The sequence below is a fragment of the Meles meles genome, chromosome 5, assembly GCF_922984935.1.
Source record: "Meles meles chromosome 5, mMelMel3.1 paternal haplotype, whole genome shotgun sequence".
Lineage (NCBI taxonomy): Eukaryota > Metazoa > Chordata > Mammalia > Carnivora > Mustelidae > Meles > Meles meles.
The window spans coordinates 132,467,637-132,493,822 of record NC_060070.1 but is presented as its reverse complement, the minus strand read 5'-3'; the positions used below and the strand labels follow the sequence as shown (position 1 = coordinate 132,493,822).

General features: G+C 39.5%; 1 protein-coding gene across 7 annotated transcripts in view; it reads right to left on the bottom strand.

Moving 5' to 3' along the window:
* The window catches only part of FARS2 (phenylalanyl-tRNA synthetase 2, mitochondrial), a 546,789-nt gene that overhangs the window by 186,281 nt on the left and 334,322 nt on the right, over nt 1-26,186 (bottom strand). For all 7 annotated transcript variants that reach the window (XM_046006558.1, XM_046006561.1, XM_046006564.1 and 4 more), the window contains one exon: nt 18,001-18,161. In XM_046006558.1, coding sequence (XP_045862514.1) covers nt 18,001-18,161 — 161 coding nt within the window. The remainder of the gene's footprint in view (nt 1-18,000; nt 18,162-26,186) is intronic.

Genomic DNA, 26,186 nt, shown 5'->3' with positions numbered 1-26,186 from the left:
TATAACACATACTATACAGATACATGTAGATGCACACACAAACTAAAGAGGAGGTTATCACTTGCAGAAAAGCATGCTTTGGCTGTTCAGGAGAAGAAAGGATGGAATTACGAATAACTCAGAGCCTGAGTACATCTCTGGAAATGGGCGGTGCCAAAGGATTGTCTGGGAGAGGAAAAGGCTGACTGTTAGAAACACACACATGCCATATAACAAGGAGAGAAGCAACTAAAACCTAAATGTTATACAGGTACCCCCATGTTTAGTGAGCATTATCTGCAAGAGCCAAGATATGGAAGCAACACATGAAAATGGATAAAGAAGATGTGACGCATATATATGTCACCTCTCTCTCTCACTACACACACACACACACACACACACACGAATTTTGCGCAGCTGTAAAGAAGGATGAGATCTTGCCATTTGTAACAACATGGATGGACCCAGGGTATATGTTAAGCAAAATAAATCAGATAGAGAAAGACGAATACTGTACGATTTCACTTTTTTGTGGAATCTCAAAAACAAAGTGAATAAACAAACAAAAAGCAGAATCAGACCCATAAATACAGAGAACAAATGAATGGTTGCCAGAAGGGAGGGGAAAAGAGGAATGAGCAAAATAAGAGGAGTGGGAGATAAAGGCTTCCAGTTATGGAATGAATAAGTCACAAAATTAAAGGCACAGCATAGGGAACATAGTCAATGGTATTGTCATAGCATCGTATGGTGACAGATGGTGGTTGCACTGGTGTTAAGCAGGGCATAGTGTGTAGAGTTCCTGAATCACTATGCTATACACTGAAATTAATGTAACACTGTATGTCAACTATACTCTAATAGAAAATTAATTTAATTAAAAAAAAACCTAAATGTTAAATAAATTATTGCCCCATGGTCTCATTTCAACCTCCCATCAGAACTCAGAACGGTTCTGAGTTCATGCTTTGACTCACCTCCACTATAGGAAACTGTGGGCCTAGGCAAAAAAAAAAAAAAAAAGAAGCCGATACAGTCTTTGAACCAAAGCTCTCACTAACTTGGTGACTATATTATAACCAAGAGGTGGGTACTCTAAAATGCCATTGTAAGACCAGTTGTCAAGTGGGACACACTGGGACCAAGTCTAGACCATACAAGGACAGTAGACAAGGAGGGATGAGTGTATGTGATTTTTTAAAAATGAAGAAAAAAATGAACAGGCATATAAAATGAATTTGCAAAGCCAGATCTTTGAAATACTGAAAAATAAACCCAACCAACTAAATCAACAACCAGAGCATGAACTCACTTAAGGTAAAATTAATATTATAGGAAAGCTAAAGCCTTTAAAATAAGCATAAGGAAGGTATTCAAATTGCTAAACAAAGTAACAACCATTTTAAAAAGCAAGGAATTAGAAAATTAAACCAGGCAGAAATAAAACAAGAAGCTGGAGAAGAAACGGAAGTAGAGATCTTGGAAATAGAAGTTATAGAAAAAACTCAGAGAAAACTACTGAATTGGTAGAAATTGTCTACAGCCATACCACCCTGAACGCGCCCGATCTCGTCTGAATTGGTAGAAATTACTGAGAGATTCACTGGCACAGGAGGACAAAGAAATAAAAAGAATCAAAGAATAGTTAAGATAAACGGCTGATAACTAAGAAGCTCCAACATACAACAACATGAAACCCCACAAGAAAGGTAAAAAGCGTATGGAGGAGAAACACTACTCAGAGAGATCATAACACAGATTTTTCTAGAGTTGAATCAAAGTATCCTTCAAGTTCTAAGTGGGATAAATAAAGATAAATCCACACTAACATACAACATAGCAGAATTGGAGAACATCAAACATAAAGTGAATGCCTTAAACACCACCCAAGAGTGAAGGCATTATTACCCACAAAGAAAAGACAATTCGATTAAATCAGACTTACAAAGGCCAGAAGTACTAGCTTCAGAGTGATACAGGAGAATGACCACCCTCTTATGCCCCACTACCTTATCATTCAAGAATGAGGGCAACAGGAAGACATTTTCAGATATACAGAGACCAAAAGAGTTCACCACTTATGATCCCTCGGAGAAAAAACATTCAAAGGACACTGAAAAACTAAAATAAAATTTAAAAAATAAATAAAGAAAAAGAAAAAGAAAAACCTAAGAAAAGTCTCAGTATGGAAAAAAAAAAGATGAGTACTGAATTTGATAAAATGCTAGTAAATTTGCATAACTATTAATTAATTAAAAATAGTTTTTCTTAAAGATTTTGTTTATTTGAGAGAGTGAGAGCACTTGGGAGCATGAGTGGGGGAGGGTAGCGAACAGGAAAGGAAGAGGGAGAAGCAGACTCCCTGCTGAGCAGGGAGCCAGCCTCCCTGTGGAGCTCAATCCCAGGACCCCAGTATCATGACCTGGGCCCAAGGCAGAGGCTTAACCGACTGAGCCCTACCCAGCCACCCCAATTAAAAATATTCTTTTAAGTCAGGATAATAAGAAAATATTACAAATAACTTTATGCCAATACATTATTTGAGAGTTAGATGAAACAAATTCCTAGAAAAAAATACTATTTATCAAAACTGATCTAAAAGAAAGTAAAATTTGCATAAGCTAATAACTGTTAAGAAATTTAACCTGTCGTTAAAAACTTCTCACAAAGAAAACTCCAGGCCCTGCTGACTTCACTGGTAAATTCGATCAGACACTTTAAGAAAGAATGTTGAACTTCAAAATATTGTCTCAGAGAACAAGAAAAAAAAACCCTTCCAAATTAGTTTTATGAGGATAGCATAATTTTAAAATCAAGACTATAAGAAAAAGAAAACTGCAGATCTATTTTATCCTTGAACACAAATTTAAAAATCCTAGACAAATATGTGCAAATCAAATCCAGAAATATATAAAAAGGCCATATATTCCACCATATTTATTTCAAGAATAGAAGGCAAAAAATAATCGCTACATGTCACTATATTAACAGCAAAAAGCCAAAAAATTATGAGATTGCTTTTAAATATATGGACCAAATATATATTTCTATATATAAAATACCTAAATATCAAATACATAAATATCAAATTTATTGACAAATTTTTAGTCATTTATGATAAAAGCTCTTAGCAAACTAGAAATGGAAAGAAATATCTCATTTGATAAAATGCTTTACAAAAAAACTTAGAGTGACAACTTTATTTTTTATTTTTTTAAAAAGATTTTATTTATTTGACAGAGAAAGAGAAATTACAAGTAGGCAGAGCAGCAGGGGGGGGTGGGGGGAGCAGGCTCCCGCTGAGCAGAGAGCCTGATGTGGGGCTTGATCCCAGGACTCTGAGACCATGACCTGAGCTGAAGGCAGAGGCTTAACCCACTGAGTCACCCAGGCACCCCTAGAGTGAGGACTTTAAATAAATATGCATTTCTAAACTTTTAAGATCAGACATGGAATTAGGTTTTAGTTTTACATTACCATAGTTCATTTAGCTCAATCTCCCCAATTCAATTTACTTCAGTAAGAATCAAAGAATCACTCCTGGTAAAATGCCTCTTTCAAAGTCAGTAGCTAATAAATTGCTTTTTGCATTTAGATTTACAAATCCCCTGGAATTCATTTTTGAATAATTAGGAACCTGGGGTCAAGTTCCATTTTTTCCATATGGACACTCAATTTTCCCTGCTCCACTTGCTTTTATGGCTCCTTCTGTCTGTCTGTCTCACAGTGCAGGACTGGTCACAGGTCTAGCGTGGTACAGAGACATGTTTCTGGGCTCCTCAGTGCATCCTGCCAGCCTCTCTGTCCACGCTGCCTGAACACCACATGCTAGCTTTTTTTTTTTTAAATTTAAGTTAATTTTTTATTATGTTATGTTAGTCACCATATAGTACATCATTAGTTTTTGATGTAGTGTTCCAGGATTCATTGTGTTTAACACCCAGTGTTCCGTGCAATCCTGCCCTCCTTAATACCCACCACCAGGCTCACCCACCTCCCCTCCTCTGTTCTAAAACCCCCAGTTTGCTTCCCAGAGACCCTAGTCTCTCATGGTTCATCTGCCCCTCCAATTTCACATAGTAGCTTTTAAGAGGGACATGATATCAGATTAAGCGAATCCTCCCACTTTAGTTATCTGGCCATTCCTGGCCCTCTGTATTTCTACATACATTTCAAAATCCGCTCAATTTCCTCATAAAATCTGCCTGAATTTCTATTTTTTAACTATTTTGGTCACTTAATATACATTTTGAAGCAATCCTACAAACTGTTTTTGAATATCTATAAATAACATGAGAATGGCCAATATCAAATTGAAGTCAGGGGTCACGTCTGGGGAGGACAGCAGGAAGAGAAGGAGAACGTCATCAGGAAGGGTTAGGTGTGTCAAATGCACTTCTGGTGCTTTCACTCTCTAGAAGAATCTGCGACAAAACTGTAGCATATTTGAGAGAGGAAACAGCTTAGTTGGGAAGAAGGCACCCAGTCCTATGTTATCAGCAAATCTAATCAAGAAATATATGCTTTTATGTTTAGAATATTTATCATTTTAAAAACAAATAAAAATAAATATAAAAGAGCTTTCTGGCTCTCAGAGAGCAGTTAACCTGGAGTTCACAATCTGCCAAACGGACTCTACAGGGGTCATGTATTTCTTATTGACTGTCTTTGGTAGTGAATTACGGTCTATAATTGTCATTTACAAAGCTCACAGGGAGGTCCTTCAGAAAATAAATTCTTCTCTCATATTGAAAGAAAACATTTGATGCATTACTCAGCCAAGTGATAGAAAGAATAATTAAGCTATCTACTATATAAATTACTGCTTACTTTAACCATTCTTCATTTTCAAGATCACAAGATTACAGATACAGAATACCAATATAACGGTACAAAGTGTGAAAAGCTGTACAATAATGTGATCACAAAGTAATTCTCATTTCTCTACCTAAACACAGGCTGACTTTAAGTCCTAACATTTCAGATGAACCCAAATGCTCCTCTTACCCTTTGAGTGAAGAAGCAGAACCTTCCTCTAATTGGAACAGTGAAGAGATTTGTTTTTCCTATAGCACAGGATGAGATAAGTCAAAGACAGCAAGAACCGCACTTACCTTTCTAAAGAATTTAGTAAGGTGAATTACATGGCTTCAACGTGGATCCCAGGACATTAATATAAACCTTGATTTCCATTTGAATGGGCTCCAATCAACACTTATTATGTCTTTGACAACTCCCAGGATCTCACTCCTAGGTTGAATGGCTTTGAGATTAGTATTTCAGCCCTCTTACCCTTTGGCCCAGACAGTTAACATAGTTGGATAGGTCATGGTGACCTTGATTTCTATACTCAATTTGAGATAGAGAAAAAAATGTCCTATAGCTACATATGCCCGTGAACCCCAACCAGTTACCCTAGGAGAGTAGGCACAGCACGGTCTAGGCAAAAGGAATATTTCACATTTGATGAGGGGGTCAAACTCTAAGAGATGATTTCAAGCATTCGCCAGCAGAAGACAGGTTTTAGGCTGGAATAGCTTTTCTAGCAGCCCATTTCGTAAGTGACAGTTCATTCATAAAATGGCTATCGTAATAAGAGACAGCATTGTCACGGGGCCTAATTGTAAGCACCCAGCATTGCTGGTAGTGAAATAATGCAGAAAAATAAGCCTTACTGACATGAGCTCAGTATAAATATCAGAAAACAGCAAGCTACCTTCATAGACCATTCCAACTACCTTGAAAATGAGGCGAATAAACTGTTGAGGACTTCTGGAAAACGTTTCCTCACACTTAAAAAAAGGAAACAAAGGTGTTCTGTTTTCTGCTTCTGGATCTTGTATGAGGTGATGCTCAATGCTCCTGCCGCCATTTTTCAACCCAAGGGGGAAAAGCGTTCAAGGTTCTAGAGCCCTGGCATCACTGAGGGAGGCTTGCTATTGTTCTTCTTATTTAAACTATTTTGCATTGGCTTTTTCTTGGTTGAAGCCAAAAGCATCCCCTACTGCAATCCTGTAACAATAGCTTCCCATATTTATATCTAGGGAGAAAACCTACAGACCTACTCATTCTTGTTTAATTGACATTTTCTTTCTTCCTATGACAATTCCTTCAAAATGGTATTTGTTTCTGGTCTCTATTCTGATGATTTTATTTTGAAACTCTAACTTCTTCTCTCCAGCTTTATGAAGGTATAACTGATAAATCAAAATTGTATATGTTTTTAACGTGTGCGATGTGATAGTTTGAAACCCATAAGCATTATGAAATCTTTTCTAAAACTTCAACGATTAACTTTTAGCATCCAGTTTAGATGATTCTGTACAGTATAAATGTATCCCTCTGCTTCCAGAAGCAGAAATACCAAAACCTCCTCAGGGTGCCTGGGTGGCTCAGTTGGTTCAGAGTCTGACCCATGGTTTCAGCTCAGGTCATGATCTCAAGGTCATGGGATAGGGCCTCACACTGGGCTCCAGGCTCAGCGCAGTCTGCTTTGGATTCTCTCTTTCCCTCTCCATCTGCCCCTCCACAACCCCCCACCCCTGTGCATGCTCTCTCTCTCTCTCTAAAATAAATACATAAAATCTTTTTTTAAAAACACCAAAACCTCCTCTAGTCAGATAGATAATTTCTAAAATATACTGCATGTAATTTGTCAGATTTTATGGATGTTGCCAAGATTTGAAGTTTAATGTGTTGTCTATAAATAGGAAATTCTTGTAAATCTCCAAGGTTAATAGCCAAGAAAATGTAATATGGATATTGAATGTGTGTACATATAAAGGTCATATAAAATACAACCTTCTAATCTACACTACAAGAGAGCTGTAGAAGAAGACACTGAAGATCTTATTCTTTTTTTTTTTTTTAAGCTCCTTAAACAAAAAAGAAATCTGTGGTAGCAGTTTTTGAAATATATAAATGTATCACAAGATATCCTGCCTTAACAAAACCAAAAAACAGTCATAAATCCACAGGCCTCTGAGGATAGAGGTTCCAATACAGATTTCCAATACTGTCCTCTCCAGAGGACTCCACAGACTGCAGGTCAACGAAATGTCCTAATACCGTAAAAGTGAGGTTACATAACACCAATGCAGGCAAAGCAAGCTAAACATGGAAATTACGGGCAGGAAGGGCTAGGAATCATGAGGACTATAGCTTCTGTGCTCAGAAGAGTATGTTTTGTAGTAGTTATGGTGGTGGTGGTGATAAAAATATGAATACTAGTTAATCTGGATGAGACACTTACTTTGTGATAGGTTCTAATATAACGCTTTGCATATAAGCACTATAATGCTTCCTAAAACAAACCTGTCCATTCTTTAATTCATTGCATCTCTCCTCATTTTGCAGTCAACAATGATTACAGAGCACATACCAAAGGTTCTATAGATGGTCATCTTCCCCACATCTTCCTCTACCTCTTTCTATTACAGGTTCATAATAAAGCAAATATCACAATACAGCAGATCAAATTAATTTTTTGGTTCCCTAGCGCATACAAAAGTCATGTTTATACTATACTGAAGTCTATTAAATATGCAATAGCATTATGTCTTAAAAAACAATGTATAGAGGTGCCTGGGTGGCTCAGAGGGTTAAGACTCTGCCTTCGGCTCAGGTCATGGTCTCAGGTCCTGGGATCGAGCCCTGAGCCCTGAATCGGGCTCTCTGCTCAGCGGAGAGCCTGCTTCCCCCCACCCCTCTGCCTGACTCTCTGCCTACTTGTGATCTCTCTCTGTCAAATAAATAAATAAAATCTTTAAAAAAATCAATGTATATACCTTATTTAAAAAAACTTTATTGCTAATCATCATCTGAGCTTTCAGTGAATTGTAGTCTTTTTCTGGTGGAGGATCTTGCCTTCATGTCGATGACTAACAATCAACAAGAAGGTGGTGGGTGCTGAAGGCTGGAGTGGCTGTGGAAATTTCTTAAAATAAGACATCAATGAAGTTTGCCACACTGATTGACTCTTCCTTTCACAAATGGTTTCTCTGTAGCACGCGATGCTATTTGATAGAATTTTACCCACAGTGGATCTTCTTTCCAACTAGAGCCCACCCTCTCAGCCCCTTTTACCCCCTCGCACCCTCTCAAGCTGCTGCTTGATCAACTAAGTTATGTCATGGTCTAAATCCTCTGTTGTCATCTCAATGGTCTTCACCGCGTCTTCCCGGGGAGTAGGTGCCATCTCAGGAAACCACTATCTTTGCTCATCCACGAGAAGCAATTCCTCATCCGTTCGAGTCTACCGTGAAATGACAGCGGTTCAGCCACATCTTCAGGCTCCACTTATGATTCTAGCTCTCTTGCTGTTTCTACCACATCTGCAGTTCCTTCCTCCACTGGAGTCCTGAGCTCTCAAAGTCATCCATGAGGGTGGGAATGAACTTCTTCCAAACTCCTGTTCATGTTGATATTTTGACAATTTTCCATGAATTTTATATGTTCTTAATGGCATTCGGGATTGTGAATCCTTTCCAGAATGTTTTCAATACTGGCCCAGTTTGCCCAGATCCATCAGAGCAATCACCATCTATGGCAGCTACAGCCTTATGAAATGCATTTCTTAAATACTAAGATGTAAAAGTTAAAATCACTCCTTGACCCATGAGGTACAGAATGGATGTCACGTTACCAGGCATGAAGACAATGTTCATCTCGTTGTACGTATCTATGAAAGGCGTTGGGTGACCAGGTGCATTGTCAGTGAGCAGTCATATTTTGAAAAGGATCTTTCTGAGCAGTACGTCTCAAGAGAGAGCTTAAAATATTCAGTAAACCATGATACAAACAGACATGCTGTCATCCAGGCTTTGTTGTTCCATTTATAGAGCACAAGCTGAGTAGATTTAGCATAATTCTTAAAAGCCCTAAGATCTCTGTAATAGTAAATGACCATCGGCTTCAACTTCAAGTCACCAGCTGCATTAGCCACAGACAAGGGAGTCGGCCTCTGCTTTGAGGTCAGGCATTGACTTCTCCTCTCTAGCTATGAAAGACCTGTATGGCATCTTTTTCCAATAGAAGGCTGTTTGGTCTACACTGAACATATGCTGTTTAGTACCGCCACCTTCGTTAGTGACCTTAGCGAGATCTTCTGGATGGTTTGCTGCAGCTTCTCCATCAGCCCTTGCTGCTTCACCTTGAGCTCTGATGTCATGGAGATGGCTTCATGCCTGAAACCTCATGAACCAACCTCCACTGGCTTCAGATTTTCCTTCTGCAGCTTCCTCACTTCTCTCAGCCTTCCCAGAATTGAAGGGAGGTAGGGTCATGCCTCAGATTAGGCTTTGGCTTAAGGAAATGTTACAGCGGGTTGTCTTTTATTTAGATTACTCAAACTTTCTCCCTATTAGCAATCAGACTGTTTTGCTTTCTTACCATTCATGTGTTCGCTGGAGGGGCACTTAATTTCCTTCAAGAACTTTTCTTTGTACTCACAACTCAGCTAACTATTCGGTGCAAGGGGTCTAGTTTTCAGCCTGTGCTACCATTTGACATGCTTTCCTCACTGAGTTTAATCATTTCTAACCCTTGATTTAGAGTGAGAGATGTGCAAGTTTTCCTTTCACTTGGAAACTTGGAGGCCACTGTAGGGCTGGTAGTTGGTCTGATTTCAATATTGTTGTGTCTCAGAGAATAGGGGAACCAGAGGAGAGGGAGAGAAATGGAGGACTGACTGGTTGGTAGAGCAGACAGGACACACACTATATTTTTCAGTTAAGTTCAGTGACTTAGCATGGTTTGTGGTGCCCCAAACAACTATACTAGTAACATCAAAGATCACAGGTCAGAGATCACCTCACAAATATAGTAATAATGAAAAAGTTTGAGGAACTGTAAGAGGTGCCAAAATGTGACACAAAAACAGAAAGCAAGCAAATTATACTAGGAAAATGGAGCCGCCAGACTTACTGGACACACAGGGCTGCTACAGACCTTCATCTTATAAAAAGTGCAGTTATCTGTGAAATAAAATAAAACGAAGCACACTAAGATGAGGTCTACCTGAAGTGTCCAGGGGGTAAACATCAGTTTCTAGAAAAAGAGAGATACGTGCTTTCTATGTACATGGGAGTTGGGAAAAAATGCATACGGAAATAGTGAAAAAAATCAGAGATCCATTCATAACACTGCAACACTATGAAGCTGATGGGATTCTCACAGCTAGATTTATTTGGGAATAGAATGAAGAAACTCTGCATAATCCTGTATTAAGTCTCTATCAGACAACATTTATGATAATGACAGCAGAACCAGATCTAGGAGCAATTCCAAGCCACGGAGATTAGCAAGTAATCACAGGCTCAAGTCCTAATACAATTCTGGAGAGACATGGAGGGATTTTGAGAATTAAACTAGCAAAAAAGCATTTTTAAAAAAAGGAAGAAGAAGATAATTTTGACCTCCACATGCACTGGTCAGTGTCAGCAAAATTCTACATGTACCTATACAGCTCTGTTATTTGCTTTATATTATTTTATAATTATCTCTTGATGAAGCTATCTCTTCTTCTAGATTGGAAACAACATGATGTCAGGAACTGTCAATTTCACCTTCCCGATTGGATAACAGTGTTTTGGTCTAGGCACAACAGTTCACGAGTTCACCGTCAGGAGCTCTTTGCAGTCAGCTACAGACAAAATCCTAGCTGTGTCACTTACCACTACAGTCCTCGTGGCTGAGTTACTTGCGGTTCCCTGCCTCAGTTGCATCACCAATAAAATAAAACCTACCCCATCAGGTTGTAATGAATGAAAGTTAAGTATTTAGCCCAGTGGCCTGCACACAGCACTCAACAAGTGGTGAGTATTATAAGGTATTAAACAAATTAACATACAATACATGGGCCACTGAACTAGGATTGCTGGAAGACATCAGTAAGGGCAAATGGCCAGCCCTGGCCTCTAGAAACTGCCAGTCTTCATATAACCAAGCATCCCAGCTGATGCTTCATACTGTAGAGAGAGCAAGGCCAAACTCTGACACACTTTCCCGCGGGAGTCTACTCAAGATTGACCTTGGAGATGCCTTTGACGGTCACTGTCCTGTTGAGGCCTGCACCAAACCCTGTGCACATGCAGCCTCATCCTCTGTATCTCTGGTCCTGGTTTTTTTCCTAAATTAAGTACTACTGTTTTCTTTTCATAAATAAAGCACATAAACAAATCTCTGACTAACGCATAATGTTTAAATATGCATTTAAACTGTATGAGTTTATTCACACAGTCCGCTCCCATTGACAAATACAAAAGAATGAATGAATGAATGAATGAATGAACGAACAAACGAACAAACGAGAGAGGGGCAGAGACAGAGAAAGGAAGAAAGAAAGGAAGGAAGGAGGGAGGAAGGATGGAAGGGAAAGGAAGAGAAAAAGAAGGAAAGGAAGAAGAAAGGAAGCTCTTCGGCAGGTCATAAAAACAAAAATGTTACAGGATTGCAACTGAAATCACAACTGAAATTCACAGAGCAAGAAGAAAGAAGAGTTTCAAGATTAGTTCAAAGGAATGATAACTCATGGATCTATTTATTGTGATAGCTATGATGTAGGAAAGATGTTAGGGTTCGAAGCCAATGGCCAAAAAAGAATTTTTTAGACATCTATAGTACAAAAAAGGTGGTTTTATGAAAGCACAGGGATTGGACACATGGGCATAGGTAAGCCTCCCAGGTATTTTGAAAATAAAGCGGGGGGGGGGCGCCTGGGTGGCTCAGTGGGTTAAGCCTCTGCCTTCGACTCAGGTCATGATCTCAGGGTCCTGGGATCGAGCCCCGCATCGGGCTCTCTGCTCAGCGGGTCTCTCTTTGCCTGCCTCTCTGCCTACTTGTGATCTCTGTCTGTCAAGTAAATAAAAATAAAAATAAAAAAAATCTTAAAAAAAAAAAAGAAAGAAAAGAAGGTTTCCAGGATCCTAAGGGGGACGAGCTATTGTTTGGAAAAGTTCATTTATTACTGTAAACCTTCAGTTATGAGACCCTTCAGATATCTACCAGTGGATCATATGCTGGGGATGACTGTCAACATGCATCTTGGGGGGCAGAGATAAAGGAAGTTTCCGAAGGAATTTTTATATGTGAATGTAGACTTACAGGAGCCCGGGAGTTGGGCTAAAATTGCCTTTTGCCCTTAACAAAGCATTAACACTAAGGCAGCTGAGTTCCGAGGGAAGGTGGCTTTCCCTTTTTTCAAGGACTTGTCAGTGGGCTGCAAATAGTAAGGAAATTTGATAATTTTTTTTCTGCCTCTGTTTTCCACGTCATTTATACTAAACCAAAATCTACACTGCACCGGAGGAAGCAGTGAGTTTGATCACCTGGTCAGACTATCTCACTTCATCGTCTCCTTTTACAGGTGAGGTTGCTGAGGCTCTGACAAGTAAGATGAGCTTATCCATCCTTCTGTAGCTTCAGAGTGTGGTCCGTGGACCCAGAGTGTCCACATCATCTGGGAATTTCATAGAAATGCGGTGTCCAGCTCCGCATTAGCCACACTAAATCAGAATCTGCATTTTAATAAGACCCTCAGTTGACTTATTTCCACACTGAAGTTTGAGAATTATTAACACATGCAGCTTGCTACCAGTAAGTTAATAAACCAGGTAATTTCACTCAATGCCTTATTTTTCTAGAAGCTGTACACCAATTTCTGGAACTGTTAGAACAACTTAAACCCTGATTCCAGGGTCTTGGGATCAAGTCCTGCATCGGGCTCCTTGCTCAGCGAGCAGCCTGCTTCTCCCTCTGCCTGCTGCTCGCTCCCCTTGCTTGTGCTCTGTCTCTCAACCATTCCCCTGACTCTACAGTGCAAAGAATGTTCGTACCTAAACTCAGAGGGTTATTAAGAGGACTACATCAAGGCACGTAAGGTCTTTGAAATACTGAACACTGAGTGAGTACTCAGAATACTGAACAGAGTGAGGCCTGAATGAGTGTTAGCCACTAAGTGTTCATCTGTGTATTTTAGGCTCTGATCAAGGTCAGGCACAAAAGCACTGAACTCAAACCATGTAAAAAAGACACCAAAAATCAAAATCACACCATAACGTGAGTTTCCTACTTACTAGATGCACACGATGGTTTGAAGGCATTCAGGCAATAGATGGGGCCCCGGGGTGAGACAGATCAGACCACTGCCAACCCCTGGAAGAGAGCCAGCCCAGCAAGATGGACAGATGGATTTAGAAGACCACGGAAACTGTGCAGAGGAAGATGCTAGAAGACCTGAGAGCCTAAAACATAATCTTGGATGGCTTGAAGGGAGAAGAAAGAAAAGAAATTTCTGCCTCCTGCCAGCCCCACACAATACAATTCCCAAATATTCCCAGAGTTTTCCAGCCAGAGAAGCCACAAACTCACAGGTGCCAACAGATCTTTCCCCTCACGTGTCCTGCCTTCCCTCTGGAGAGTGGTCTCTCATAGTAGTATGATCATGCTAAATAGTCTTCATAAGACAGGTCAACAACATTAAGTGACAAAATGAGTCTCATTCTAAGTGACTACTCCATATGAAGAGGTAAAAATGCTAACACTCTAGAACTGTCTGCATTACTTATATTTAACCACAAAATCTGCTCTCTTATACCTGCCATGATGAAAATGGAATCGGTAAAGGTATATGTGTTAAGCTGAATAATGGCCCCCCAAAGATGCCCACGTCCTAAAGCCTGGAAGCCATGAACAGGTTCCCTTCCACTCAGAAAGAACTTTCACATGTGATTAAGAAAGGATCTTGGGATGTGGAGATCATCTTGAATCATCTCGGTGGGTTCAAGTAATCACAAGAGTCCTTTTCTTGTAAGAAGAAGACAAAACTTCAGAGAAGGTGATGTGACTACAGAGAGGAGGGGGGGAAAGGCAGTGTGAGGGGAAGCCATGATCCGAGAACGCAACTAGGCCCTACAAGCTCTCACAGGCAAGGAAATGGATTCTCCCCTTGAGCCGCTGGAAGGAATCAGGACTGCTTACACCTTCGCTTTAGCCCAGTCAGAATGATTTTACAGTGCTGACTTCTGGAACTATGAAATAAGAATGGATGTTGTTGTAAGCCTCTATGTTTGTGGTAACTTGCTATGCCAACAGTAGGGAACTAATGCAGATCTAACCAATAAATACTAATTACAGGTGAATAATTAGGAAACTGCTCTCTATAATCTATCCTTTACAACATATTTTATGGACAGGTATTTTTTTAGCAATCAAATCCTAACTGCCCCATCAGAAGTTCTTAGGTTTATTACACAAAGACAGAAATTTAAATTACTTTATAGTGCAAGTATGCGTGCACTGATTTTGAAATGTGAAGGCAGAAGAAATGACAAAAAATGACATGTCTCTCCCTGGGTATCTTCGTGTCTCCCAAGAGGTGACAGTTACAGTGCACTTAAGACTGGACTTAAGCCACTGACTCAGCAGCAACTCTGTTAGTCATCTGTGAGTGTCCCGCCAGCACTGAGTGCCCTGCTCTGTACAACGCTGGTTGGTGTTCCATCAATGTTTGCCAAATAAATAAATGACTGAAGAAATGAAAAGGTGAATGAGGAAAACTTACATCCTTAGTCAGGTTTTTACATTTGATCATTTAGATGGAGTTTTATTCTAAATTAACTTAGAAGGACCTGGCGCCAGGATAAAAATAAACAGCTTACTTAAAAAAAAAACGGGATTTCTTTTTTTTTTTTTTAAAGGCACCAAAGGTGAAACTAAAATGCGAATAAGCTGTAAGAGATTTTTCCACTTTTGGTTAGGATGCAAAGGGTCACAGAAAACCATTGGTCCCACGGTAATGATGAGAACACAATAAATTTAGTAATCTTGTTGTGCAAGACATTGAGAAGATCTGGATACAAGTCTAATTGAGTGGAATTCCAGAGGGAGATGAGCCCTTCTGGGGCAGACGGGCATTGATGGGTGCTTTCACCCCTTCACTCACACACACACACACACACACACACACACACACACACACACACACCCTGTCCTGGGCATGAGTAGCCGGAAGAGCTAGCCTGGTGTTGGTGAAGAAACTTGGCTGCAATAAGGAGACTGACTAGTATGGCGGAGGTGAAGGAACGGCGAGCCCCCACGGCGAGCCCCCATGGCCAGCCAGTGTCCCTTCATCATACTTTCGCCTGGCAAGCAAGCACTGCTGGGTGAAGAAGGTGGCAAGTGGGTGGGAAGGAGACAGACAGAATCTCACATGCATGATCCCAGACTCTGCTGCGATGCCAGATCTTACCATCAATGGGAAAATCACATGTGAAATCCAGAATCCAGCTTGACCCCCGATTAGAACAAAAAGATCTCATCTAGTCACCTTAGCTACCGATAGGGGAAAGGACAAGGCTTTGTGAGGAGAGATACTACCTGCTTCGACTGCTTTGTTCTTTTATACACAACATAAAAGTGAGGTCAGTGGAAAAGCAGGAAAAATGTGACCATAACAAAGAAGAAAAAAGAATAAAAGGAGAACAACAGATAACAAAATGATTGGAATCAACAGACAGGACTTAAAAACAACTATTACAACGATGTTAAAGAATTTAAGGGAAAATGTACAAAATGGGTGAAAAGATGATGAATTCACCAGAGTGATGAAAACTCTAAAAAGGAAGCAGAGAGAAATTGTAGAACTGTTAAGTACAATATGAATTCATTGGCGGGATTTATGGTTTAATGAACAAAACAGAAAAGGTTAGTAAACCCAAAGATAAGAGAATAAAAACTATCCAAAATAAAGCACTGAGTTAAAAAAAAAAAAAAGTGAGAATCAGAGTAGTATGGCATAATTTCAAATGGTCTGATATACACACAGCTGCAGCCTGAAAAGAAAAGGAAAGACAGAGTAGAATTGTTGGAAGAGATAGTAGGTGAGGGTTTCAAGGGTGGTTGAAGGACATTAATCCAACCCAGTGAAACCCCAAGCTGGAAACCAGAAAATCACACATAAGTTAAACCACTGAAAACCAGAAAACAAAGACAAAGGCAAAGAAATGACATGTTTCAAGAGCTGAACGGAACCCACACATTCACTCACACAAACATACACACACACGCATACACATCACATCACACCTACACATCCGTACATGCACACACACATCCACACGTGTCTACACATACACACATGTGCATACATAAACTGGCAACTTAGATATCTGTATTCGTAGAAAATACCCTTAAAAGTTAAGGGTGAAACAAAGGCATTTCCAGACAAGCAAACTGCGAACATTTGTGCTGCATTACAGGAAAATATTAAAGGAAGTTCTCCAGACCGAAGGAAATGATCACAGAGAAAAACCAAGATCAGCAGGAAGGAATGATGATCAGTGGGGTAAATATCAAGGGAGATATAAAACAACATAGCTTCACGTCTCTTTAAATAGACAATTGGCCATTTGAGGCAAAGACAGTGATATACTGTGGGGTTATAATACATGGAGAAATAAAATAACAATAGTAATAGTAAGTTCAAAAGGAGTAAAGAAAACTTTAAATGTGTCATGAAGTTGTATAACGTGTAACAGTCACCATGGTAAAGGGTAATGGATTAATTATGCATGTTGTAATCTAGAATAGCCACTAAACAATGAAAATGGAGAGGCACCTAGGTGGCTCAGTCGGTTGAGTGACCAATTCTTAATTTTGGCTCAGGTTATGATCCAGGGTACAGGGAGCTCGTGCTCACTCTCTCGCCTAAATAATAAATAAATCTCTTTAAAACATACAAAATGGTGACACTGAGCAGTAACAGGGGTGATAAAATGGAATAAAAGAACAAACATACCAATAAACACAAAACCTCAGATTCCAAATGAAGAAAGAAAGAAGGGGCAAATGGAGAAGAAATTAAAAAATGATAGAATTAAGCCCAAGAATCTCCCATGTAATTATACTAACTGTAAGCAGTAGTCAACACTGCAGTTAAATAGGGGCTTAAATAAAAAGACCCAACTCTGGGCAGTTTACAAGAAGCACACATAATATAAGGACCTAGAATGAAAATGAAATAAGGGGGGGGCGTCTGGGTGGTTCAGTGGGTTAAAGCCTCTGCCTTCAGCTCAGGTCATGATCTCAGGGTTCTGGGATCGAGCCCCACATTAGGCTCTCTGCTCAGTGGGGAGTCTGCTTCCCCCTCTCTCTCCGCCTGCCTCTCTGCCTACTTGTGATCTCTGTCTGTCAAATAAATAAATAAAATCTTTAAAAAAAAAAAAGAAAAAAGAAAATGAAATAAGGAAAACACACTGCAAACACTAATCATAAGAAAGCCAATGTGTCCACATTATATCAGAAAAACTAAAAGTATTATCAGTAATTAAGATGGCCATTTCAGGGGTGCCTGGGTGGCTCAGTGGGTTAAGCCGCTGCCTTCGGCTCAGGTCATGATCTCAGGGTCCTAGGATCAAGTCCCGCATTGGGCTCTCTGCTCAGCAGGAAGCCTGCTTCCCCCTCTCTCTCTGCCTGCCTCTATGCCTACTTGTGATCTCTCTGTCAAATAAATAAATAAATAAATCTTTTAAAAAAAAGATGGCCATTTCATAACAATAAAATGGTAATTAACAAAACCCAAGGTTAGTTCTTTGCTCAGACTGAAAGCTTGATAAATCTCTTATTTTTCTGCATGTTATTTCTGACGGTTTATGAACTCCTGTGTCTTTACGGACCTCTATTTAAAACTTCTTTCCAAGGAGTGCCTGGGTGGTTCAGTCAGTTAAGCGTCTGCCTTCAGCTCAGGTCATGATCCCAGGGTCCTGGAACTGAGTCCCATATCGGGCTCCCTGCTCAGAGGGGAGTCTGCTTCTCCCTGTCCCTCAATCCCTCTGCCCTGGTCATGTTCTCTCCTGCTCTCTTGCTCATGCTTTCTCTCTCAAATAAAAAATCTTGTTAAAAAAACGTCGTTTCAAATACACATGATGTTTAAATTCCACAAGTTCCTTTTCAAGCATATGACCTCTTCAGTTCTTAAAAACTGTTGTTATTATTATTATTATATTCTTCAGGTCACTTTACCTGGAATTTCACATGCTGGTTGATATCTGACACACGGAACTGCTTCAGAAAACGCTCATCCTCACTCCAGAAGAGGCGGATGTCAGGGATGTCATAAAGGATCATGGCCAGTCTTTCCAGTCCTAGGCCAAAGGCCCAACCGATCCGATCATGAGCACCAGCTACAATTAGGAAAACAAAACGAAACTGATTTAGAAAATATAAAGACTTCACAGGTGAATGCTACTTGCTGATAAGTAACCAGTACTACTGGTGGAGCGCCTTCTGGTGGCCAGGCACTGGGGAGGGACTGTGAAGACCTCTAGGAGGGTCCCTGTCTTAAGTTTCTCATGCTTCCCGCATTCCTCACTGACTTACCGCACTGAAACACTCTGGAGTCACACTGTCTCTAATACTGTTTCATTCAGAATTATATTCCAGACTCTTTAAAGCCCTGGTTTCTGCCTCTGAGTAATCCTTGTTTGCCCTGATTTGAACATTTACCCTACTATGTGCAGGTTACAGAGGAGAGAGAAAAGATCGTCTCTTGTCCCTACAAGGCTTACTAGACGGGCAGGTATGTTTGAAACATGCCAGAATGGACTGTTAATATTCAGAAAGAACCCTCAATTTTATTTAAAATAACCTTCACCCTTAGTAAGAGTTGTCTCAACAATACAGAGAGCAAGCAAGCCAAGGTGAAATGCTTATCTAGTATCACTCACTCCAAAGGCAAGGTGTGTTGTTTCCATTATGGCAATGCCATGAACTTGAAGGGTTTATTTCGCTTACTGAAGCAGAGTAAGACCAAAGATAAAGCGCCATGTGAAGAAGGCAAGGGAGCAATTCACACTCCTGAAAAAGCTTACAGAAAGTTGAAATATAATTTCAGGGGACACTAAGGGTGACATGAGAAGGCCATGCGGCTAGGCCCTGAGGGAAGCCTCTAGAAGCTGGGGGAGACCTTGGCGGTCAGCAAGCAATGGGACCTCCACTCTTATAATCTCTAGGAAATGAATTCTCCCAAGAGCGTGAAAGAGCTTAGAAGAGCACCCTGAATTCCAGAAGAGGACATAGTCTTCTTGACACCTTGATTCCCACCTATGAAGACCCAGAGCAGGGGACCCAGCACCTGGACTTCTGATGCAAGGAAATGTGACATAATAAATTTATGTTGTCTTCAAAACCCTCAGGTTGTTTTTCAGAGTCCATAGTCTCTTATGGTTTTGTGAGGTCAGGGGTGGGAGGTTGGGGGAACAGGTGGTGGGTAATAGGGAGGGCACGTATTGCATGGAGCACTGGGTGTTGTGCAAAAACAATGAATATTGTTACACTGAAAAAATAAATAAAATGGAAAAAAAAATAAAGTCATAAAAAAAAATTTATGTTGTCTTAATCCATTGGTACGAAGTTAACTTGTTACCCAGCAAAAGAAAACGAGTACGTATCCAAAATGTGGAGAAAGGTAAAAGAAAATTCCAGACTGAAGGAATGTCTTTAATAAAAAAGGGTGACAGCGCAGCATGGAATGGTTAGGAGAGGATTCTGGAAACACAGATGGTTCGAGGTTGAGGCAGGTAAGAGAGGAGTGGATCCATTTCTGCCCTGGTGCTCCTACCGCCACTGTTTATAAATAAACAACAAAGATAAACATATAATTGAAGCCATGCAGGAGATGAACCTCTTCAAACAGTTTGTTTAAAAGCTGAATGAATTAAAATAGTCAAAATGAGATCACAAAAGCAAATGATACAAAGAAAAAAAATGGCTCAATAGTGGGAGGGAAGGTGTATATGAAAGAAAAGAGAGTGGCTGGCTGAGTGCACCTGTTCCTGAGTACGAATGAACACTCAGGTGAGGAGGAGGGGAGAGGGATATTTAACCACACAGTGAGGTCACAAAAAAGTGGGCACAGCCCCTGACCCCATGATCAGGTGCCTAAGAGAGCAGCTGAAGTGTGAGGCAAAATATTTTAGAATAATTCATACTGATACATGAGGTCTTAAAAAAGGGTTGGTGACAAAGATATGAAATTTTAATATAATCATGATAGACTTTTTAAATCTACTTAAAGAAGAATTTTTTTCTTTAATTGAAAAGGAAAATTACAGTCCTGGTGGTATGGTTCTAGCATATTCTGCATAGTGTGGTTTTAGTGTCCTCATCACGGCTGGTTACACTACATATTTTTACAATAATTTGGAAACAAGATGGCAACAAATATCAAGAGCCTTAAAAAAGTTCATACTCTATTCTTTTAAACCTATTCAGGAATTTATCTTAAGAAAATAATTCAACAAAAGAAAAACATAAATGAAAGAAGATACTCAGTAGTACAACTTTTAAGAGCAAAAACACGGAAACAACCTGAGTGGCCCAAATTAGGGAATGGCTTAAAAATTATAGGACATTTTGATGCAGTCATTAAAAATCATAGGCACTTAATAACTATGTATATATTAAGTGACAGACTATAAGAAATTATTAAGAATACCTATGATAACATGAATATGTACTGTGATACTACTATTTAGTACTATTAGTAGTATTATAGTACTACTATTAGTAGTATTATAGTACTACTATTAGTAGTATTATACTACTATTTAGGCAAAAATGAGGATTGTACTGTGAAAAAATAAAAACAAAATGTGATGTTCAAGAATTATAATGGATAATAGTTTTAAAACAACTTTAAAACATTTTCCTGGAATTGTTATAGTCTTCTCAATAAAATGTGATGTTCAAGAATTATAATGGATAATAGTTTTAAAACAACTTTAAAACATTTTCCTGGAATTGTTATAGTCTTCTCAATAAGAAATTAATAAAAATAGGTAGGAATGTTAATACTGCTTTGTGACTTAGGCTTTTTCCTTAATCTTTTAGATTCTATGAGCAATTTTTTAGATATAACCAACCACCTAGAGCCTAAGAGCTATAACTGAATGAGCAACAGATTAAGATTTTATTTAGTATCTAGTATTTTTTTAGTATCTTAGCTTTTGCTCCTTTCACCTATCCCCAGTTAGTTCCCCATCCCCCAAAACATCTTCTAAAGCAAAACCAAGAATAACAAAGAGCCCTAAAAGTAGGTAAGAAAAAAAAGCAACAATCTAATTTTTTAAAAAAGATTTATTTATCTGAGAGCAAGAGGGCCTGGGGGGGAGGGGCAGAGGGATAGAGAGAACCTCCAGCAGACTCCACACTGAGCGCGGAGTGTCAAATGCTCCACTGACTGAGCCACCCAGGTGCCCGAACAATCTAAATTTTTAAATGGATGAAGACTATGAAGACATTCATAGAAACAGAAAGAAAAATTACCTTTAAGCAAATAAAAAGTTTAGTTAAGAAAAATGCAAAAAAAATAAATAAAAAGTAAAAAATATTTATCAGATTAGCTAAATAAATACATCTGTTCCCATACTTGATAGCAAAGCCAAGGGAACACAAGCACTGTCTGCGTAACTGGTAGGCTCACAACTGGGTTTTTAACCCACTGACCTAAGGAGAAGAATATAGCAGTAGCTATCAAAGTTACAGATGCATATACCACCTTGTTCTTCTAGCTACTGGAATGCATCCTACTTATGGGAAATTATGAATGTGTAAGACCTCTTGCTGGGGTATTGCTTATAAAAGCAAAAGACTGCAAACAACCCAAGGTCCATCACTAGGGAACTGATTAAATAAACTAGGCTATGTCCATACAATGGCATATTGTAAAAAGTCTCTGAAAGATTTCAAAAACTCAAAGCAGCAGCTGTCTGACTTTGTTTTCTTTTGTATTTAATGTGGGGGAGGGTGGGAAAGAATTGGGCACCTGGAGGAGAGAGATGGGGAGACTTCACACTACGTGCCTCCTTAAAGAGTGACAAGAATATTTCAGACAACAGAGATGTTTGTTACGAGGTAAAATACAGTGAAGTCTTTTCTGTTTACTTTAAGAGGTGATGAGAACAAAGTACTCCTCTTGTGTCGCACCGGGGCTAAACTTTCAGGATGATCGTGGTTAGTAACAGTGGATTTCTATGTCCCCCTTTTATAGCCAGGATTGGTCTCTTTCGTTCTCTAACACCATTTCCAAACCATCCCCACTATGTGCTGTCCAAATCTGCAATCACAGAATAATAAAGTGGTGGCTCTCTTATGCCATTAACTTTGAAGTAGTCTGTTATTCAACAAGGGCTAACCAGACATTGTTAAAACATCTGGGTTTGCCTTTTATTGTAAACATTTCCCATTATGGAAATGCAAATAAAGACTAGATGGGGTTTCACTTAGGAGAGATCAGGAATTAAGCTTAAAATAAGATGAGTCCCCTATATTCTAGCACCCTGTATATGCCACAGTATCAATTATGTCGTAATATCACATCTATCCTAAAGCCATGCCATCCCACATTAGCTATTGCATTGCTCATCCTGCATATAGAGCAAACAGTTCTAAGCCAAAGCTATGTAATACTCCTTCTCCCAACCAACTACTGTTTTTCATCTGATTTTTCTACTTTACGATGAGTGGGATCATCTTTCATCTAGTTATTCAAGGCAGAAACCTGGGAGTAAATTTTAACTCCAACATCACCTCATTTCAGATATAGACATTTAAATTATATTTAAAACCTCTCTCAAAACTATCCCTTCTTTCAAGTCTACTTGTCGCTACAGATTTGCGCCTTCCATAAACATCTCTCACCTGGGCTCTTCCAAGAAACACCCAAGTTGTCACCGTCTGTCTCCCTGTTTGGTCCATCTGTGCTAGTGCCACCAATTCTCTTTCTAAAACACGAATCTGGACACTGTCACCACTAGACATGTATACGGGCCGAACAATGAATGAGTCACATTTGTTCTTAATTTTGTTTTGCATTTATTCTCTTTCTAAAACACAAGAAGCAGCTTAAAATTGTTCCAGAGATCCCCATTCAGTCTATCTGAACTTGACTTCTCAGGGAAACTCAAGATTTGATGTGCAAGGTCCACTGGAAAAATGCTTCATTGTGAGTTAAATACTAGCATCCCTGTTTATCACTTGGCATCAAGGCAATCATAAAGACAAAGGGAAAAATAAGTATTCAGCGTGTTACAGACAGATTGAGAAGCACTGGTCTGAAAAAGTTGGAAGAACTTTCAAAAAAATTTCCACTACATCCCAGGTTGTTAATTTTGTCACATATAAAATTATGCACATGACACTGCTCAACAACAGAGTTCATGTTCTTTTCAAATGCAGATGGGTCATTTGCCAGCACAAATCTCAAAATACTTACAAGGAATGACCCATGCCCAAGGTGAAAATAAATCAGAAGTTAACAGTATAAAACTATCTGGAAAAACCCCCAAATAGGGAAATTAAGCAACATACTTTTATTTTTTTTTCTTTTTTAAATGATTTTTTTCCCTTTTTATTAATTTTTTCAGCGTAACAGTATTCATTCTTTTTGCACAACACCCAGTGCTCCATGCAAAACGTGCCCTCCCCATCACCCACCACCTGTTCCCCCAACCTCCCACCCCTGACCCTTCAAAACCCTCAGGTTGTTTTTCAGAGTCCATAGTCTCTTATGGTTTGCCTCCCCTCCCCAATGTCCATAGCCCGCTCCCCCTCTCCCAATCCCACCTCCCCCCAGCAACCCCCAGTTTGTTTTGTGAGATTAAGAGTCATTTATGGTTTGTCTCCCTCCCAATCCCATCTTGTTTCATTTATTCTTCTCCTATCCCCCTACCCCCCCATGTTGCTTCTCCATGTCCTCATATCAGGGAGATCATATGATAGTTGTCTTTCTCCGATTGACTTATTTCACTAAGCATGATACGCTCTAGTTCCATCCACGTCGTCGCAAATGGCAAGATTTCATTTCTTTTGATGGCTGCATAGTATTCCATTGTGTATATATACCACATCTTCTTGATCCATTCATCTGTTGATGGACATCTAGGTTCTTTCCATAGTCTGGCTATTGTAGACATTGCTGCTATAAACATTCGGGTACACGTGCCCCTTCGGATCACTATGTTTGTATCTTTAGGGTAAATACCCAGTAGTGCAATTGCTGGGTCATAGGGTAGTTCTATTTTCAACATTTTGAGGAACCTCCATGCTGTTTTCCAGAGTGGTTGGACCAGCTTGCATTCCCACCAACAGTGGAGGAGGGTTCCCCTTTCTCCACATCCTCGCCAGCATCTGTCATTTCCTGACTTGTTAATTTTAGCCATTCTGACTGGTGTGAGGTGATATCTCATTGTGGTTTTGATTTGTATTTCCCTGATGCCGAGTGACGTGGAGCACTTTTTCATGTGTCTGTTGGCCATCTGGATGTCTTCTTTGCAGAAATGTCTGTTCATGTCCTCTGCCCATTTCTTGATTGGATTGTTTGTTCTTTGGGTGTTGAGTTTGCTAAGTTCCTTATAGATTTTGGATACTAGCCCTTTATCTGATATGTCGTTTGCAAATATCTTCTCCCATTCTGTCAGCTGTCTTTTGGTTTTGTTAACTGTTTCCTTTGCTGTGCAAAAGCTTTTGATCTTGATGAAATCCCAATAGTTCATTTTCGCCCTTGCTTCCCTTGCCTTTGCCAATGTTCCTAGGAAGATGTTGCTGCGGCTGAGGTCGAAGAGGTTGCTGCCTGCGTTCTCCTCAAGGATTTTGATGGATTCCTTTCTCACATTGAGGTCCTTCATCCATTTGGAGTCTATTTTCGTGTGTGGTGTAAGGAAGTGGTCCAATTTCATTTTTCTGCATGTGGCTGTCCAATTTTCCCAGCACCATTTATTGAAGAGGCTGTCTTTTTTCCATTGGACATTCTTTCCTGCTTTGTCGAAGATTAGTTGACCATAGAGTTGAGGGTCGATTTCTGGGCTCTCTATTCTGTTCCACTGGTCTATGTGTCTGTTTTTGTGCCAGTACCATGCTGTCTTGATGATGACAGCTTTGTAATAGAGCTTGAAGTCCGGAATTGTGATGCCACCAACTTTGGCTTTGTTCTTCAATATTCCTTTGGCTATTCGAGGTCTTTTCTGGTTCCATATAAATTTGAGGATTATTTGTTCCATTTCTTTGAAAAAAATGGATGGTATTTTGATAGGGATTGCATTAAATGTGTAGATTGCTTTAGGTAGCATAGACATTTTCACAATATTTATTCTTCCAATCCAGGAGCATGGAACATTTTTCCATTTTTTTGTGTCTTCCTCAATTTCTTTCATGAGTACTTTATAATTTTCTGTGTATAGATTCTTAGTCTCTTTGGTTAGGTTTATTCCTAGGTATCTTATAGTTTTGGGTACAATTGTGAATGGGATTGACTCCTTAATTTCTCTTTCTTCAGTCTTGTTGTTGGTGTACAGAAATGCAACTGATTTCTGTGCATTGATTTTATATCCTGACACTTTACTGAATTCCTGGACAAGTTCTAGCAGTTTGGGAGTGGAGTCTTTTGGGTTTTCCACATATAGTATCATATCATCTGCGAAGAGTGATAGTTTGACTTCTTCTTTACCAATTTGGATGCCTTTAATTTCTTTTTGTTGTCTGATTGCTGAGGCTAGGACTTCTAATACTATGTTGAATAGCAGTGGTGATAATGGACATCCCTGCCGTGTTCCTGACCTTAACGGAAAAGCTTTCAGTTTTTCTCCATTGAGAATGATATTTGCGGTGGGTTTTTCATAGATGGCTTTGATAATATTGAGGTATGTGCCCTCTATCCCTACACTTTGAAGAGTTTTGATCAGGAAGGGATGTTGTACTTTGTCAAATGCTTTTTCAGCATCTATTGAGAGTATCATATGGTTCTTGTTCTTTCTTTTATTAATGTGTTCTATCACATTGATTGATTTGCGGATGTTGAACCAACCCTGCAGCCCTGGAATAAATCCCACTTGATCGTGGTGAATAATCCTTTTAATGTACTGTTGAATCCTATTGGCTAGTATTTTGGCGAGAATTTTTGCGTCTGTGTTCATCAAGGATATTGGTCTGTAGTTCTCTTTTTTGGTGGGATCCTTGTCTGGTTTTGGGATCAAGGTGATGCTGGCCTCATAGAATGAGTTTGGAAGTTTTCCTTCCATTTCTATTTTTTGGAACAGTTTCAGGAGAATAGGAATGAGTTCTTCTTTAAATGTTTGGTAGAATTCCCCTGGGAAGCCGTCTGGCCCTGGGCTTTTGTTTGTTTGGAGATTTTTGATGACTGTTTCAATCTCCTT